Source organism: Argentina anserina, chromosome 3 (assembly GCF_933775445.1).
Source record: "Argentina anserina chromosome 3, drPotAnse1.1, whole genome shotgun sequence".
Taxonomy (NCBI): domain Eukaryota; kingdom Viridiplantae; phylum Streptophyta; class Magnoliopsida; order Rosales; family Rosaceae; genus Argentina; species Argentina anserina.
In genome coordinates, this window is record NC_065874.1 from 10,702,709 (window position 1) to 10,718,922 (window position 16,214).

Here is a 16,214-nt window from a genome sequence, read left to right on the forward strand (position 1 = left end):
AAGGTTCAATCTAGGTAAGGGTTGGTTTAATGTGATTGTTGTGATTGATTGTGGTTGAATTGTGTCGATTTGGAGGAGTATCAGAAGAGGATGTGAGATTTGTACAGCCGTCTAGGGCGCGCACGTGAGGGAGTGTGAAGGGGGAAAGAGGCGGCCTTAGGCCGTGGGAGGGTAGAGGGGAAGAAAAGGAAGGGTTTTGGGTGGCGGTGGGCGACCTACGCGCCGGTTTTGGAATTGGCGCGTAAGCCCCCCACGCGCGGCTGCCGGAAATGGCGCATGAACAGTATTTTCAAACAGTAATTTTTTGTAAAAAGTGATTTATGTACGATAAATGTAAAAAGTAAATTACGTATAGTAAATATAAAAGTAATTTACGTACAATAATTGTAAAAGTAATTTCTGAAAGGTAAATCAGTGATTAGTATTTATTGGAATAGTAATACGTAAACAGTACGTATATGAAAAGTAATACGTAAATAGTATGTACATGAACAATAATACGTGAACAATAATTACGTAAACACCGTAAATTGCTGATCAGTAACAGTAGAACTAATTCGGCATTTCAGGTTTTACATAACATTTCTAATCACTTCTCATCCAATCTAGGTGATCGACTAAACAAGTGAAGGATTTACTTTCCGATTGTGGAAATTACGCTCAGGAAAATAAGGTGCGTAAATCTCACTATGACGAGTCTACCATTGGCGGTGATTCATAATTACGTTTTATTTTAAAAGATTGAAATATGATATGTATATGATATAGTTGGTTGTGTATGTGTATAAATGGTAAAATTGATACATATATATGGGTTGATATATTATATACTATCATATTCCTATTCAAATGAGTTTATTTATAACCCTGATATTTGTTTTATTTAAGTATGAAATCGCTTGTCTTTTTGTGCAATAACATGTGAGAAATGTATTGTACGTGGTTTTAACTTGAGTTATGTTAAAACGTTTTTTTCTGTCTTCGGACGTGTTGGCATGTTGGAATCTAGCCTTGGCCGGGCGACAGTTATGATTCAGTTAGAGCTCTAGTATGTTCTAGTCTGTCTGCCGGTGTACTGCATAAGGGGTAACAGATGGGTTACCAGCTTATGAGTACCCATATTTTGGGATATTTGGTAACATATGGGTTGCCCAATGCCCGGCAGTGTACTACATGAGGGGTAACGGATGAGTACCTGTATTATAAATGTAAGTGGGTAAACAGATGGGTTGCCCGATTTCTCATGAGCACTTATATTTTTAGATATTATTGGACAAGCAGATGGGCCGTCTTGTGACTCATAAGTACATTTATAATTGAATGTTTTCAGTATTTACTCTTGTATTACGATGCATGTTATATTGTTGTTTTACTCATACGAGCTACAAAGCTTATCGGGTTTGTGTTTGTAATCCCGGTGCACCTATTCGATGGTGTAGGGGATAGTTCCGCAGGTGTGGATTAGCAGAATTGACGGACTACTCTAAATACTTCGAAGTTTCTTTATTTTATTTTGTGGTGAGGATTGAGAGGATTTTACATGTCCATTTGATATAATGTTTGAATTATAAATTGGTTTTGTAATAATCAATTTGACTGAGATGTTTTTTAAACTCAGTAATAATACGCTGTGACGATAAGATGATTTCGAGTTATTGAGATTGTTTTAGAGTTTTTCATGACCTTGATTTCGAGTTTGGTATGTGTAAATGCTTTTTGTGATGGTGACAGTCTGGACTTTCTCTAGAATCCAAGTATAAGAGACTCCAGAAAATTGCCGTATACGCCTGGAGTATTGAGACTTTTTTTTTTTGCTTTGGATTTGGTTATGACTACAATAGTGACGACTACAAGGTACTAATAGTGGTTTCGACTAATGGATTTCCACTCATTTGTGACCGATCGCGAGACTCTAGCTGTAAATCCATGATGTAGACATTAAGAACAAATTCTTGGAGAAGGATTGAGGATTTCCCTCTTGATACTGGAAATAAGTGGGCGGATAAGTCTGCTACTCTTGTAAATGGAGCTCTACATTGGATGGTGAAGCGAGGAATCCGAAGATGCGATAATCTGTGGGTAATAATTTCTCTAAATTTGACTAGTAAGACATATATGGAAGTGGCGCAACTTGATTATTATGGTGTCGATCAGTTTTGTGTAATTGGAATAGGGGCCTCAAATAGAGAGTGTTTATGCTTACTTGTTTACAACAGAGCAGGTCAAACTTTGATTTTTGGGTGATGAAGGAATATGGAGTGCGAGAGTCTTGGACTATATCATTCTCTGTGGACAGTGCGTATGTCTTCGGCGTGAGACCGTTGACATGGTTTTCTGAAAATGGGAAAATTATATTCACTCATATACCTCATGATTCTTCAGAATCTGAACTGGCTATTTACAATGCAAACAACAATTCAGTCACGTCTCTGCATCAAATACCTGATGATTATTCAAGTTCTCAAGGTGATGTGTATGTTGAGAGCTTAGTGTCTCCGTATGCTTATAGTAACCATGGAGCCAACGATCTTAATCGTCTCAATATTAATATTCGAAGAATGAACAGAGTAGCGAGGAATGTGTAGGCAAGATATATCAAAAGTACAAATGTATTGTTTTTATGTTTGGCTTATGCTCAAGAATACTGTTTTTCAAGAGTACAGACTAGGGACTTGATACAATTACTCCACTTTTCCATCTCCGCAAAAGCCGGAGCGCTCTAGGGTTTCGAAAGAAATTTGTGTCTCTATCGGACGGCTGTTGAGGAGGGTCAAGTGGTGGCCTCGCCCACCATGCTGGCGGGGATCGAGAGAGAATGGACGGCCTCGTTGCGATTGGGTTGCTGCTTTGCCTTTCTAGTCTTAGTTAGCCAATCTCAGAGGCGGTTCCATGGTGTCGTCATAGGTTGCTGGTTGGGTTCTCGTCGATGGGTGGAGCCTCTGCCGGTGCATGGTGGTATGAGATGGGGACGCGGAGGCTAAGTTGGTTGGGCTAGGTTGCGGTTTGAATCCAGCTCTGATCTCGCTTCTCTTCGGAAATATTGAGGGTACAAAAAAAAGAAATTTCGACGGAAATTTCAGAGAAATATCAATTTTTAAAAATAATTGATAGAAATTTATATAAAAACATGAAAAATTTGTATGAAATTTTGAGAGATGTTTATTTATTTAATTAATTATCTACTATATTTCATAAGAAATTATTATATAACTATTAGTGTATAATGAGTTGTAGTAATTTGAGATGAAACAATCGTCGAGAATTCAAAATTTGATAGGCGCAAAAGCACCTATAAAGATAACTTATTATCAAATCAATTATATCAATGTAGTAAATGGCAATAAGGGGTCATTACCCGCATATGATTGGTGAAACTAAGACTTCAAAACATAAACAGACGCGTAAACCAGAAATCTTGCAGACTAAACCTAGGAGCGGAAACCTAATTAATTAGTTAATCTATACTCAACCAAATATTACGAAATTAAATATAAACTAACTAGACACAGTGGAAGACTACCACACAAATTTTTAGGGTATTCGGAAATGGCTTGATTGGTGAAAAAAAAAAGACAGAAGTACTGCTAAAAATAGAATATTAAAAAGTGAATATGAATGTAAATATGAGAGAAACAATAGCTAGGAACTTCTCTCCACCACTAGATATGTTTCAATCACCCCAAAACAATGTCAATAATTAATGATGAATGCACTCATAGTTAAGCCAATGTCGTTAGGTCATTAACTGTATTATGTTCTCTTACTTGTCATGTTAAGCGAAATGTTGGTATCGACTTAACTATATTCTCAATTAATTGATCTATGAAATGTCGGTATCTAAACCAAAATAATTAAAATTATGAAGTTCTAAGAACGTTTGAGTAATAACAAATAATCTAAGGTCAATGTCGGTAGCCTTAGATTACTAAGGAATCACTTCACACAAGTACCTGCAAAGAACTTGATATCTCTCACAGAATATGCAACGATATGTCAGTCATATACACATTCAAGATATAAAACCCTAAAACATGCATCAAAGTGTCGACCCAATGAGACATGTAATAGAATTATCAATGAACAATTAGTGAAGAAGTTCTCATCTAAAATTATATAAATCAATTGAGGTTTGAAATCAAATACATATCTAGGGCTTTGATTAGCCTTTAACTATTAAGGAATTTAGTTACACATAATCTTGAATAAAAACATCATAAAATACATGGGAGATGAATTAAAGGAGGAGATGCCGAACTCTTTTTTTTCTTGTGGAGGCTTGATAAGATTTTAACAAAGTGAGCTTGAGAATTTTTTTCTTCTCTTCTGCCGTCCTCTTCTGTTTTCTCTCTCTCTCTCTCTCTCTCTCTCTCTCTCTCTCTCTCTCTCCTCCTTTTTTTTTTCTATCTCCTTGTTCTCTTATGTTCCTCTACTCTCCATTTTCTCCTCTCTTCTGTTCCTCTTCTCCCATTTCTCTTTTGTGCCTCTTCTCCCTTTTCTCCTCTGTGCGGCCCCTCTTCTCTCTTTTCTCTTCTGTCATCTTCTCTCTTTTCTCTTCTTTGCGGCTACTCTCTTTTTCTCTTCTGTTCCTCTACTCTCTTTTCTCTTATGTGCGGCTACTCTCTCTTTCTCTTTTGTTCCTCTACTCTCTTTTCTCTTATGTGTGGCTCCTCTTCTGGCCTCTTCCTTTTGGGTTATATATATGCTAGGTTAATTAACCTAGTGTAATAACCCTAAATTTCAAACATTTTAGTTTGATTTGGAATTCTATAAAATTTCGAATTTTATTAGAATGAACGTAATTGGTTGCGACGTTAGTAAACGAGAAAAGGAAACGTTCTCGGAACGTTTAAATTGAAAAACGTTACATTTCCGTAACGTTTATATCGACTTTTATTCCGTCGATCGGTTGCGAAAACTTCCTTCACGAAAGTTGTAGAGCTCGTCGATACGAGTGCGTGGACATGTGACACGTTCAAATCGGACGACGGATGTAAAAGTTATTAACGTCGGAAGTTAGTTTCCGATTTGGAAACGAGTATAAATAGAATGATTTGTGATTAGGGTTTCCACTTTTGGAAACCCTCAGTTTCTCTCCGCCTCCCTCTCACTTTCTCTCTCTCTCACCCGACCCTCTCTTCCTCCCTCCCTGCCGAATCGCTCCCTCCCCGATCACCGCCCTCAGACCTTCGTGGATTAGACCGCCACCCTCTACGGCCTTGCGAGCTCCCCCGCGAACGACCCCGAGTCCTCCGCTCCGTACCTCGCCGCCACGAGCTTCAACCAGAACCAAGCTCGGAGCTTACCGCCGCACCTCGCATCGTCACCGACGAAGATAGGGCACGAGGACTAGCTCGATGTCGCCGCATCTCCTACTCCACCTGCGACCAAGCAAGGTGCGGATCGAAGCACCATCACGCCCTCGGCTCGATTCGACTCCGCCGTGCTCACGAGCCTCTCCGGTGGTCTACACGGCATCGCTGCACCCCCACGAGGTAAGGGTTCGATTGATAGATCGATTGATGTACTTGATTGATGAATCGGAGTTGTTTTGGGGAGAAATCGGAGGGGGAGGAGATTTGGGGTTACCGCCGCCTAGAGGCGGCACGTGGGGGTGAGTAGGGTAGCGTAGGAGGGATCTGAAGCCGTAGGAAGGTAGAGGAGGAGGAGGGGGAGAGTTTGGAGGCGGCGGTGGCGTGATACGCGCCGTGGTTAGCCTCGGCGCGTGGGCCCCACGCGCAGCCCGCCGGAGGTGGCGCGTGTGCCACACGCGCCGCCACGTGCGGCGGTGGAAACAGTTTTGACAGAAGGGTATTTTGGTAATTTACTGTGTACGGTAAATGTAAATGTAATTTTTACTTACTACGGTAAATGTAATTAAATTTTACCTTCGGTAAATGTAAATATAAATTACTTTCAGTAAATGTAAAAAGTAATTTTGTAAAAGGGTAATTTAGTAAATTCTATTTACTGAATTTGTATTTACATTTAAATCGTACGTATACGTACAGAAATACGTATTAATATTTATACATACAGAAATACGTATTAATATTTATACGTACAGAAATATGTATAGAATATTTATACGTACAGAAATACGTATTAATATTTATACGTACAGAAATACGTATAGAATATTTATACGTATAGAAATACGTATTAATATTTATACGTACAGAAATACTTAGTAATATTTATACGTACAGAAATACGTATATAATATTTATACGTACAGAAATACGTATTAATTGCATATTTGTACAGTATCCGAGAATAGTAACAGTGAATAGTACCACTGAACAGTAATTTCGTAAAACCGAAAATTGCTGAACAGTAACCGATTATTACTGTTTCGGCATTTAAAGGTTTACGAAACGATTCTAAATGCTTGTCTTATCTTTTCAAGGTGATCGCTAAATCGAGGAAAGGAAATATCATCGGGAATTGTGAATTACGCTCGAGTCGATAAGGTGAGTAAAATCTCACTGAATTTACGAATCTACCCTCGTGGTGATTCAACATTTTGCAAGTGTGTTTATCAAATGAATTATAACATGTATATAATTTAGTGGACTACATATATATAGTATAATGGTAATAGGTACATAATATATATATAGTTCATTAAATTACGTACTGTTATTAATGCATTAAAAATAGTCATTTCGGTGACGGAAAATTGAGCATGAGTATGTGAGAATATTGTACGTAATTCTTCAGGTGTTTATGAAATATGACATGTATAGGATATAGTGAACTATGTATATATTGTATAAATGGTAATAAATACGAATATATATAGTTTGCTATATAATATACTGTTATGATTTTTATTGTGGTGATATCGTGAAAGTTTTAAAACGTACAATATGATGAGTGATTATTGTACATGATTTTATCACGGAGAATGTTAAAAATTGTGATTTGTCTTCGGACGTGATGTGTGGTACAATATGATGTGTGATTATTGTACGTGATTTTAACATTGAGTTTGTTAAAATATTGATTTGTCTTCGGACATGATTTTTGGTACAATATGATGTGAGATTATTGTACGTGATTTTAACATTGAGTTTGTTAAAATATTGATTTGTCTTCGGACATGATTTTTGGTACAATATGATGTGAGATTATTGTACGTGATTTTAACATTGAGATTGTTAAAATGTTGATTTGTCTTCGGACATGATTTTTGGTACAATATGATGTGAGATTATTGTACGTGATTTTTAACATTGAGATTGTTAAAATGTTGATTTGTCTTCGGACGTGATTGGTACAATATGATGTGAGATTATTGTACGTGTTTGGCAAGTCGGAACCTAGCCTTTGGCCGGGCGAAAGTTACGATACAGTTAGAGCTCTAGTCTGTCTGCCTTAGTACTGCATGTGAGGTAACGGGTGGTTATCTGCTCATGGGTACTCAGATTGTTTTGGATGTTGGGTAGCGGGTGGCTATCCAATATCGGCGGTGTATTACGAGAGGGGTAACAGATGTGTACCAGCGTTCTTGGTACCCGTATTATAAATGCATTTGGGTAACCAGAAGGGTTACTTAATTTCTCATGAGCGCTTCTTTTTCTTTGGGACAACCAGATGGGCCGTCCACTGACTCATGAGTGCATTTATATTTGTTTGATTTGTGGATTTTCGTATATATTGATATGCGAGTTATATATTTTCATTTTACTCATACGAGCTGTAAAGCTTACCGGGTTTGTGTTTACAATCCCGGTGCACCAATTCGATGGTGTAGTGGATAACTCCGCAGGTGTGGATTAGCGGGAATTGACGGACCGCTCAGAGGACTTGAAGTTATTTATCTCCAGCTTGCGTGAGGATTTGGTGTGACTATCTTGTGAGGATTATACATTTCCAATTGATATAATGTTGAATTATATGTTTGGTTTGTAATAATTGGTTTTCTGAGTTGTATTGAGAACTCAGTGATGATCCGCTGTGCACGTTAAATGATTTCGATTTCATTGAGATTGTTTTGGTGTTCTAACGACTTTGAAATTTTGAGTTTTTAGGCTTGAAATTTTAGGGTCGTTACACCTAGCCTCCTCCTCCTCACGTGCCCAATCCAACAAATACTAGTGCTTAACTCTTTAATCCATTTTCTCTCTAAAATTAAAAGCCTATATTGCAATAATTAATCTCATTTTCTTTATTCCACTTCAAAATATCTAAAAACAAATAAAGTTAATTAAAAATATAAAAACATAACAAAATAACAAAGTAAAAGGAATATATAACACAATAAAGTCACACAAATATGTGACTATTAATTATCTACTATATTTCATAAGAAATTATTATATAACTATTAGTCTATAATGAGTTATAGTAATTTTGAGGTGAAACAATTGTCGCGTATTATTAAGATTTTATTTTAAGACTAGGTCATTATGCCTTATATACATATGATACATCAAAGATCGTCTTCACATATGAAATAATTGTCGCCAATTATTAAAATTTTACTTTAAAACTAAGTTATTATGCCTTATATACATATGATACATCAAAGACCGTCTTCACATATGATACATTCGACACTTGGAAATGATGAACATTTCGATCGTCTCTACACCTGAAGTCCATAACTATGTCTCAACTCTATCTCAACCGAATCTAAAATCACTGCTGTTGAACAAACGCTAGCGCTATCACACATTTTGCAGCCCGCTTCTGTATGATTTGACAGCTGAACCATCAACTCTTTACCAACTATGAGTCTCTGAATCAGCTGAGCTCTGCTTAATCTTTCTTTCCCTCAAATCGTCTAGGCTTTTCCTAAGCAGGGCCATCTTCTGAGGAGACAAAGACATCTCCAACAGGGGCATCAGATGAGGGAAAGAGGATGAAGATTTCGGGTCCTTCAATTGATTCCCAACATTACTAGCAGTGTTTCTCTTCTGCTGAGTACTTGGTGTCACCAATCTGATAGCAGAAGCCATCATCTTGCCATCAACTATGAGCTTAAACTTCCGATTAAACTCCGCTCTGGTAATCTTCTTTGCCTCAAAATCCATAAGCAATCCGGAGAGTATTTTCATCTGTGAAAGAGGCAAGAACCTCGCCAGCGGCGCCATCACAAGATCTTCCCGTTTTACTCCAGGACCTCGCTGAGTAGGCTTCATAAATTTCATGGCAGAAGCAACAACCTTTTTATAATTCTTATAATCTTATCAACCAGTGTTTTAAAACGCTAAGGCGTACCTCAAGGCGTTTTTCCGAGAGTATAGAGTCTTAAGGCGTAAAGCGTAAAAGGCGTAAGCCTTGCAACATAAAAATAATAAATAAACTTATTTAAGTGTAACTATTATTCTTATACATATTACTTGAAGAATAGCTTATAAAACACAACAATTGTCATGCATATATATATTAAGTAAAGTAGCAAAAGTCTAGAACCATACAATTCAAAAAGTTTACCAGCATAACTTGATCTACTGTAAGCCCCGAAATTATTGACGAGCTAAGTTGAGATCGTATGGTGATTATTTTATAATCTCGGTGATTAATTAAGTAAATGCTCGAAAATATTATTTGTGAGTTTCGATTAAGTGAATCTGTTGATCGAAGAGCATGATATTAAAGTATACGTTACAACGAGAACGTAGAAATTTTCGGAGAATTTTCTAGGTTCCAGAGTTAATATAATAAAGTTTGGAAATATAAGGAATGTATTTGGAAAATGGGAATTAGTTACGGTGCGATCTTAGCCGTAGAAATTGATCAATTAAATCCTAGCCATTGGATTAGTAAATTGGCTATGATTAATATTGGAAAGAAAAACAAGAAGCTTCATTTTATCCTAAAAACAGACTGAGCTCCCGAGTCCCGACCTGATTCCTCTGCAACCCAACGACCGCGCGACTTCCCGACATGATTCCGCCGTCGTCAGGCCGTCTCCGGCCAGCGCACCAGTCCGTTGTGACCTCGTCCTCTCTGTCGTCCTCCCCATGTCATGCCTCGACCTACCGCCGCCGGAGAAGGGAGAATCGAAGAGGGGAAGCACCGACTGTTCTGGGTTTTCTTCTGGCGAATTTGCAGCGTTTTCCGACGTCTCTGACCACCGATTGGGTTGTTCATGGTAAAGATTATCATCTCCACTTCGTGATCTACGTGTTTGTGTTCTTAGTTTATTGAATGATGAAGTTTTGATCTCTTTGGGTTCTGTGATGCGGCTCCTCTCCTGTTTTTTGCGCATTGGTGCACGTTTTTTGCGCTTTTTGTGCCTTAGTGGAACGCTTTTTGCGCCTGTACACCTTTTTCAGAAAGGCGAGGCGTTTTCGACTAAGTGTTGAGTTTTTTAAGCCTCAGGCGAGCCTTGAGGCGAGTTTTTTAAAACATTGTTATCAACAACAAGTCTCACTTGTCGATTCATCTCAGCCTGGCAACCTTCCTTGCCAAGTTATCATCGTGCAGTTTGGCAAGTACAGCCATTTTCAATGCAGGCAAGAACCTCGGCAGCACCTTCATCAAACAAGGCAAATTAAACGAACCGTTGTAGGAACCAGTTTCCTCGCATTCGCCATAACCTTCCCATCAAAATACCTCTTCAACCTCCGATGCAGCTCTGCAAAACTTATCTTCTTTCTCCTTGTAATCATCTCGCAATTTGTACAACACAGCCATTTTCGAATGTGGCAAGAACCTCGCGAGCATCGGCTAACAGATCAATGAATCTAAATATCTAATATCCCTCTGAGGAGGAGCAGCACACTTAACCAATTACACTTATGCTTAAGCCACACATTAAACAAAATCCTAAAGTCTTTGGCTCTTTTCCATGATATATTCAGCCATTTAGGATTCTGTTAGCCAAATCCTAATTCCTATGTTAGTCAACATAGAACTTGTGTTGGATATGGATGGTACGTACGTATCTTCTCCTAGGCGGGAGCACATCCATATATTATAGATTCTGTTTACTGTCCTTCATTATTCATCTATAGATAGAGGCCTCCTATACATTTATTAATATTACTATTAATATACATATATCCCGTTATTCATTAGGGTTTGCGTTCCAGAAAAACTTTTGCCTTTCATTCAAACAGAAAGCAGATCCGCTCATTATAATTAAGCACATAGCCGATCGATGCAGCATGGATCGTTCCGGAGAAGCACGACTTAGAAAACCAACAAAACGATCATCAAATGGCGCCCACATTCCCTTGGAGGTAATCACTGAAATACTTGTCAATCTTCCTGTGAAATCCTTATTGAAATTTCGAGCTGTGTGCAAGTCATGGTGCTCCTTAATCTCAACCAGGCAATTCGTCAGAAAACATATGTCAAGAAATATTACCAGTACGCCCAAAAGAGTAATCCATTTGAGAACTAAGGACTTAACGTTGTACTCTCTTCATGATTCCATATTAGTCGAGGAAAGTTCGCCAATCGAGTTCCCGATCGAAAACTTTAACTTATATGATTGCACCAATAAGGAGGCACTCAGTTCTTTCTTGAAGATCATGGGTTATTGTGATGGTTTGGTATGTGTAAAAGCTTATTGTAATGATGATAGTCTGATCTTTCTCTGGAATCCAAGTACAAGAGACTCCAGAAAATTGCCATATACGCCTGGAGTATTAAGGAATCATCATTTTTCTTGCTATGGATTTGGATATGACTACAATAGTGACGACTACAAGGTACTAATAGTGGTTCCTCCACTTGATTGTTACCGAGACTCTAGCTGTAAATCCATGATGTACACATTAAAAACAGATACTTGGAGGAGGATTCAGGATTTCCCTTCTGATACTAGATGTCTTGTGTGGGGTCATAACCCGGATAGGTCTGCTACTCTTGTAAATGGAGCTCTACATTGGATGGTGAAGCAAACATGCAATTATCTGTGGGTAATAATTTCTCTAAATTTGACAACTGAGACATACATAGAAGTCGCGAAACCTGATTATTATGGTGTCGATCAGTCTTCTGGAATTGGAATAGGGGTCTCAAACAGAGATTGTTTATGCTTACTTGTTTACAACAGAGCTGGTGGCAATTATGAGTTTTGGGTGATGAAGGAATATGGAGTGCGAGAGTCTTGGACTATATCAGCCAAGATCTCAAATCGTGTGGAGGGTGGTGTATATGTGCTTGGCTTGAGACCGTCGACATGGTTTTCTGAAAATGGGAAAATTCTATTCCGGCCTTTAGCTGCTAGGGAACTGGCTATTTACAATGCAAACAACAATTCAGTTACGTCTCTGCATCAAATACCTGATGATTATTCAACTGCTCATGGTGATGTGTTTGTTGAGAGCTTAGTTTCTCCCTATGCTTATAGTAACCATAGAGCTAACGATACTAATCGTCTCAAAATCAATATTGGAAGAATGAATAGAGTAGTGAGGAATGTGTAGGCAAGATATATCAAACTACAAATGTATGGGCATGGTTTTATGTTTGGCTTATATATGCTCATGAATACTGCTTTTCAAATTTATGTTATTTTGAATTATGATTTCTTTGTTAGTCGATCCCTTAACTTTGGTTGGTTCTTAATTTTCTTTACTGGTGGATCTTATTAGAGTTCTCTAATTTATTCCCCTACATTATTATCGAATATAGTCTTGATCTTTTTAAAATCTAAACATACGTACGACTATACAGAATATGTGTGCGTTTGGTGCAGCTTATAAGCTGCTTCTCTTATAAGTTAAGGTGAAATAAGTGTTTGGTAAACACATAGAAAGTGACTTTTCTTAAAAGCCATAGCTATTTTGAAGGCATAAGTAAAAGTTAGCAATACCTTCCTTCTGAAAATAAGTAGAAGTAAAAAAACACGGAGCTTATTTCGCGACATCACTGAAATTTTGATAATGACGTTGGGTACCCTTCAAACCATCCGCAATTTACATGGAAACCTAAAGGGATTAGCGCCTCCATTTTGACTCTATCAAACCTCGTTCCTCCGTCTTTGCTCACTCTAGTATGGGTGATCTCTATCTGCTACTCATAACCCAAAAGAGAGAAACTTCAATCTCCAAGGATCTGCAGAGGTACGTTTTCATGACTTTGATTGCATTTATAAATCTTTTCGTGCTCCTTCTCCATCACACCCGTGCCTGACTCTACCTCTCTCCTCCGTTGCAGCTTCTCCGGCAACCTCCTCCCGCCGCTCCTCGTCACCGTCACCACCACCGCCATCACCAAATCGTACTGCGAACAAAGCCCAGCCGTCTCCCTCTCTCTTTCTCTCTCCTAGCCCACTATCTCTCTCTCTGATACTATCTTTATCCGCCGCAAACCCTATCAAATCTGGGTTCCATGGTCTCGTCCTATAAATGTGAGCTCAAAAACTTCAAATACTATATACTATTCGTATATGTACGTATACTGATGTATTCATTTCATTTTCAGAGTGTAGAATCAGTACAATTCAGATGGAGGGGAAGGAAAAACGTAGCAAGGATATGCAGAACGGTTCTGGCGCCAAGGAGGAACCTACTCAGCCACGTCAGACACAAGCCGGTGAGGATCACATGGCTATCGATGAGCTCAAGGCCGGCGGTGATGCAGTCTTGGACTTGGGTCCTCCACTTCTCAGTCCTCCAATCAGTAATCTCCAACTCCAAATCGGATTAGCCGATTAGCCGATTAGGTATGAGTATTTCAAATTTCATTGATTCTTGTTGAGATTTATAAGTTGGATTCGGAATTACCATTCTTATTAAAATGAAGAATAACATGTATATATAATAGTTAAGGATATATAACATTATCTGCATCTGCATTCACTGGATTTTAAGGATATATAAAATGAAGAATTAACTTTGAATCGAAGATTGATTGCATCTGCATCTCGTTTGACAGTTGAGGATCTCAGATACCTATTTATGGCCATAGAACCAGGGATCAGAATTCACCTTCATTTTTGTAGCTTCATTAGTATTCTGCAGCTCGCTCAAAGTCTTGTCTAAAAGCAAAGTTTGGAGCTTAAATATATGAATACTAAGGCTAGGGTCGTCATATGGAACGAATTATTTTTGCATCAAGAAATTAGAGGAAAACAATAGAAATCAGAGCACGAAACCCTATTTTTGCAGATTTTTTTTCCATATGAAATATAATGGGTGATATCTTAGTAATAACTAGTGAGAAATTGATATGACTGAATATTACTTATCAAACACCTTTTGCAACTGATAATAACTTTTTTGTATTACCTAGCAATGATCAATTTTATTGAAGCAGGACACAACAGGAGGCTCAGCTCCATAGCTGAGTCCCAAGTGCCAACCACCGTTTTGTGTTAAAAAAATTATCATCCTCTTGTATCTTTTCATCTAATTTAAATCTTCCAGTAAAATGTTTGAAAGGGGTTTGCATAATTGTATTGAGAAATCTATGGGGTATGTTACAGTTGTAATTCCATGTTTATAACGAGCTCCATGTACTGATTGATGAAGATTCTTTACTGTTTTATAGATATTCTAATGCTGAACTATATTGTTTTATTGGACTGTTTCTTTCAGGCATATGATGTTGTTGGCGAATTATATCAAAAATATGTTCATATCCTCGAGATGATTTTCCGCCTTCAGCACGCTTGTAATCACCCACTGCTTCTTGAAAGAGATGACTCTGACTCTGTGTTGCATTGTATGCATGATTGAATAAAATGAAATGGGATGGATTTGTCAATAGAGTGAAGATTGGGAGGACGGGACGCCGTTGCAGCAAGCAGCATTCATCAGGGAGCTCGAGACTTTCCATAAGGAGAGGTCCTTGGAATTTAAGCCCCCGAAGTTTTATGGAGAGCCACTTAATTGCCTCAAGTAAGTTTCTGTTGATGATGATTTTTCACCATTGGAACTATGTGTCTGAAATGAGGAGTGGACTGAATTCCTGCAATTTTTTTTTTCAACATAGGTTATGGAGAGCTGTTATTAAACTTGGTGGTTATGATGTGGTAAGAATTCATTTAACTACATTTGCAAAGAATTGAACTTGGTACGTGGTAAAACCAATGGTACCCCGGATACAGGCCATTAGTGAACACGTTTACTGAATTGCAGCCTTCACCGGAGTATCTTATCTGGATAAAAATTAAAAAAAAGAAGCTTGCTATAGTAGTTGTAGTTAACTGAAATTTCCATATTTCACACTGGATTAGTCATAGAATTGATCGCCGAACTATGAATAACTTATGTTAGTCAATTAAAATTGTTGTTTTCTGACACAATGCATTTAGTTAATGGCGATGTTGTATGGTACATTCAAATAATTCGTTATTTTTCTCCAAAGTTGATCCAATCAATTAAAGCTATATTGGTGACAGTATGAATGTAAGGTGATAGATAGTTGTTCTTTCACACGATGCATGTATTTGATGGCACTGTTGTATGGTACATTCAAATGACTTCATTTTTTTTGCTCAAATTTGATCAAATGAATTCATTCTTGCAAAATCTTTGCTATTTTTGTTTTTTTAATCTCCATAGACCCATAAGACACACTCTTATGATCTCAACTTTTCCCTCCAACTTTTCCCATAAGGTCTAAAACAACATTTTCAACAATACAGAGGGCGAGAACCAAGAAATGTAAAAGATGTATTTAACCGAGCACACTCTTCTCTTAGAAGCGTTATAGAACGAACATTTGGTGTTTGAAAAAAAACAAGGAAGATTTTAAAGGACATGCAAGTGAATATTGTTATTGTAACCATGACTCTTCATAATTATATAAGAAGACATGCAAATCGTGATGCCCATTTTGTTCGTTGGGCAGAAAGGGTGGTTGACATACCAAATGATGAGGTAGAGATGAATAATGATGGAGGTGAAAATGAGCATGATCATGATGCACGGGAAATTGAAGCAATAAGAAATGAAATCATTCAAAGTTTGATGAGTGCGCGTATAATATGAAATTATTTGATGCAAATGAAATATATATTTTGTTATTTGATTTTGTAATTTAGTTGAATGTGTTAAGATATTTTTAATATTATTTGTGTCAATGACAAATGTGTTTTGTTATTAAGTATAAGAAAACAGAGAACATTTATTAATTTTACTTGAAGTTAATGAGAAAGTAAAAATCAAAATACTAATGAAAAAGGGTAGTGATAGATAAAAAAAGAAATTAAAAATTCATATTGTATTTGCAAAGAATTAAGAAAGAAAATATATTCTTGGAAAATAAAAAAAATATTTAAATTATTTGGTGTCCAAAATTGT

At 37.4% G+C, this 16,214-nt stretch overlaps 1 protein-coding gene and 1 long non-coding RNA gene across 3 annotated transcripts; both read left to right on the plus strand.

Moving 5' to 3' along the window:
• The first annotated feature begins 11,489 nt into the window (after positions 1-11,489).
• Positions 11,490-12,389, plus strand: LOC126787040 (F-box/kelch-repeat protein At3g06240-like). Its single transcript, XM_050512978.1, has one exon. The coding sequence runs from the start codon at positions 11,490-11,492 to the stop codon at positions 12,387-12,389; it is 900 nt and encodes a 299-aa protein (XP_050368935.1).
• Positions 12,390-12,924: 535 nt separating this feature from the next.
• On the plus strand, positions 12,925-15,409 carry LOC126786293 (uncharacterized). 2 transcript variants are annotated; one of them, XR_007671184.1, is made up of 5 exons: positions 12,925-13,028; positions 13,123-13,315; positions 13,390-13,630; positions 14,505-14,807; positions 14,902-15,398. It is a non-coding gene; the product is annotated as an uncharacterized LOC126786293 (long non-coding RNA). The 2 variants fall into 2 exon arrangements; XR_007671183.1 differs by lacking the exon at positions 12,925-13,028 and having other exon boundaries at positions 13,072-13,315; positions 14,902-15,409.
• Positions 15,410-16,214: the final 805 nt, after the last annotated feature.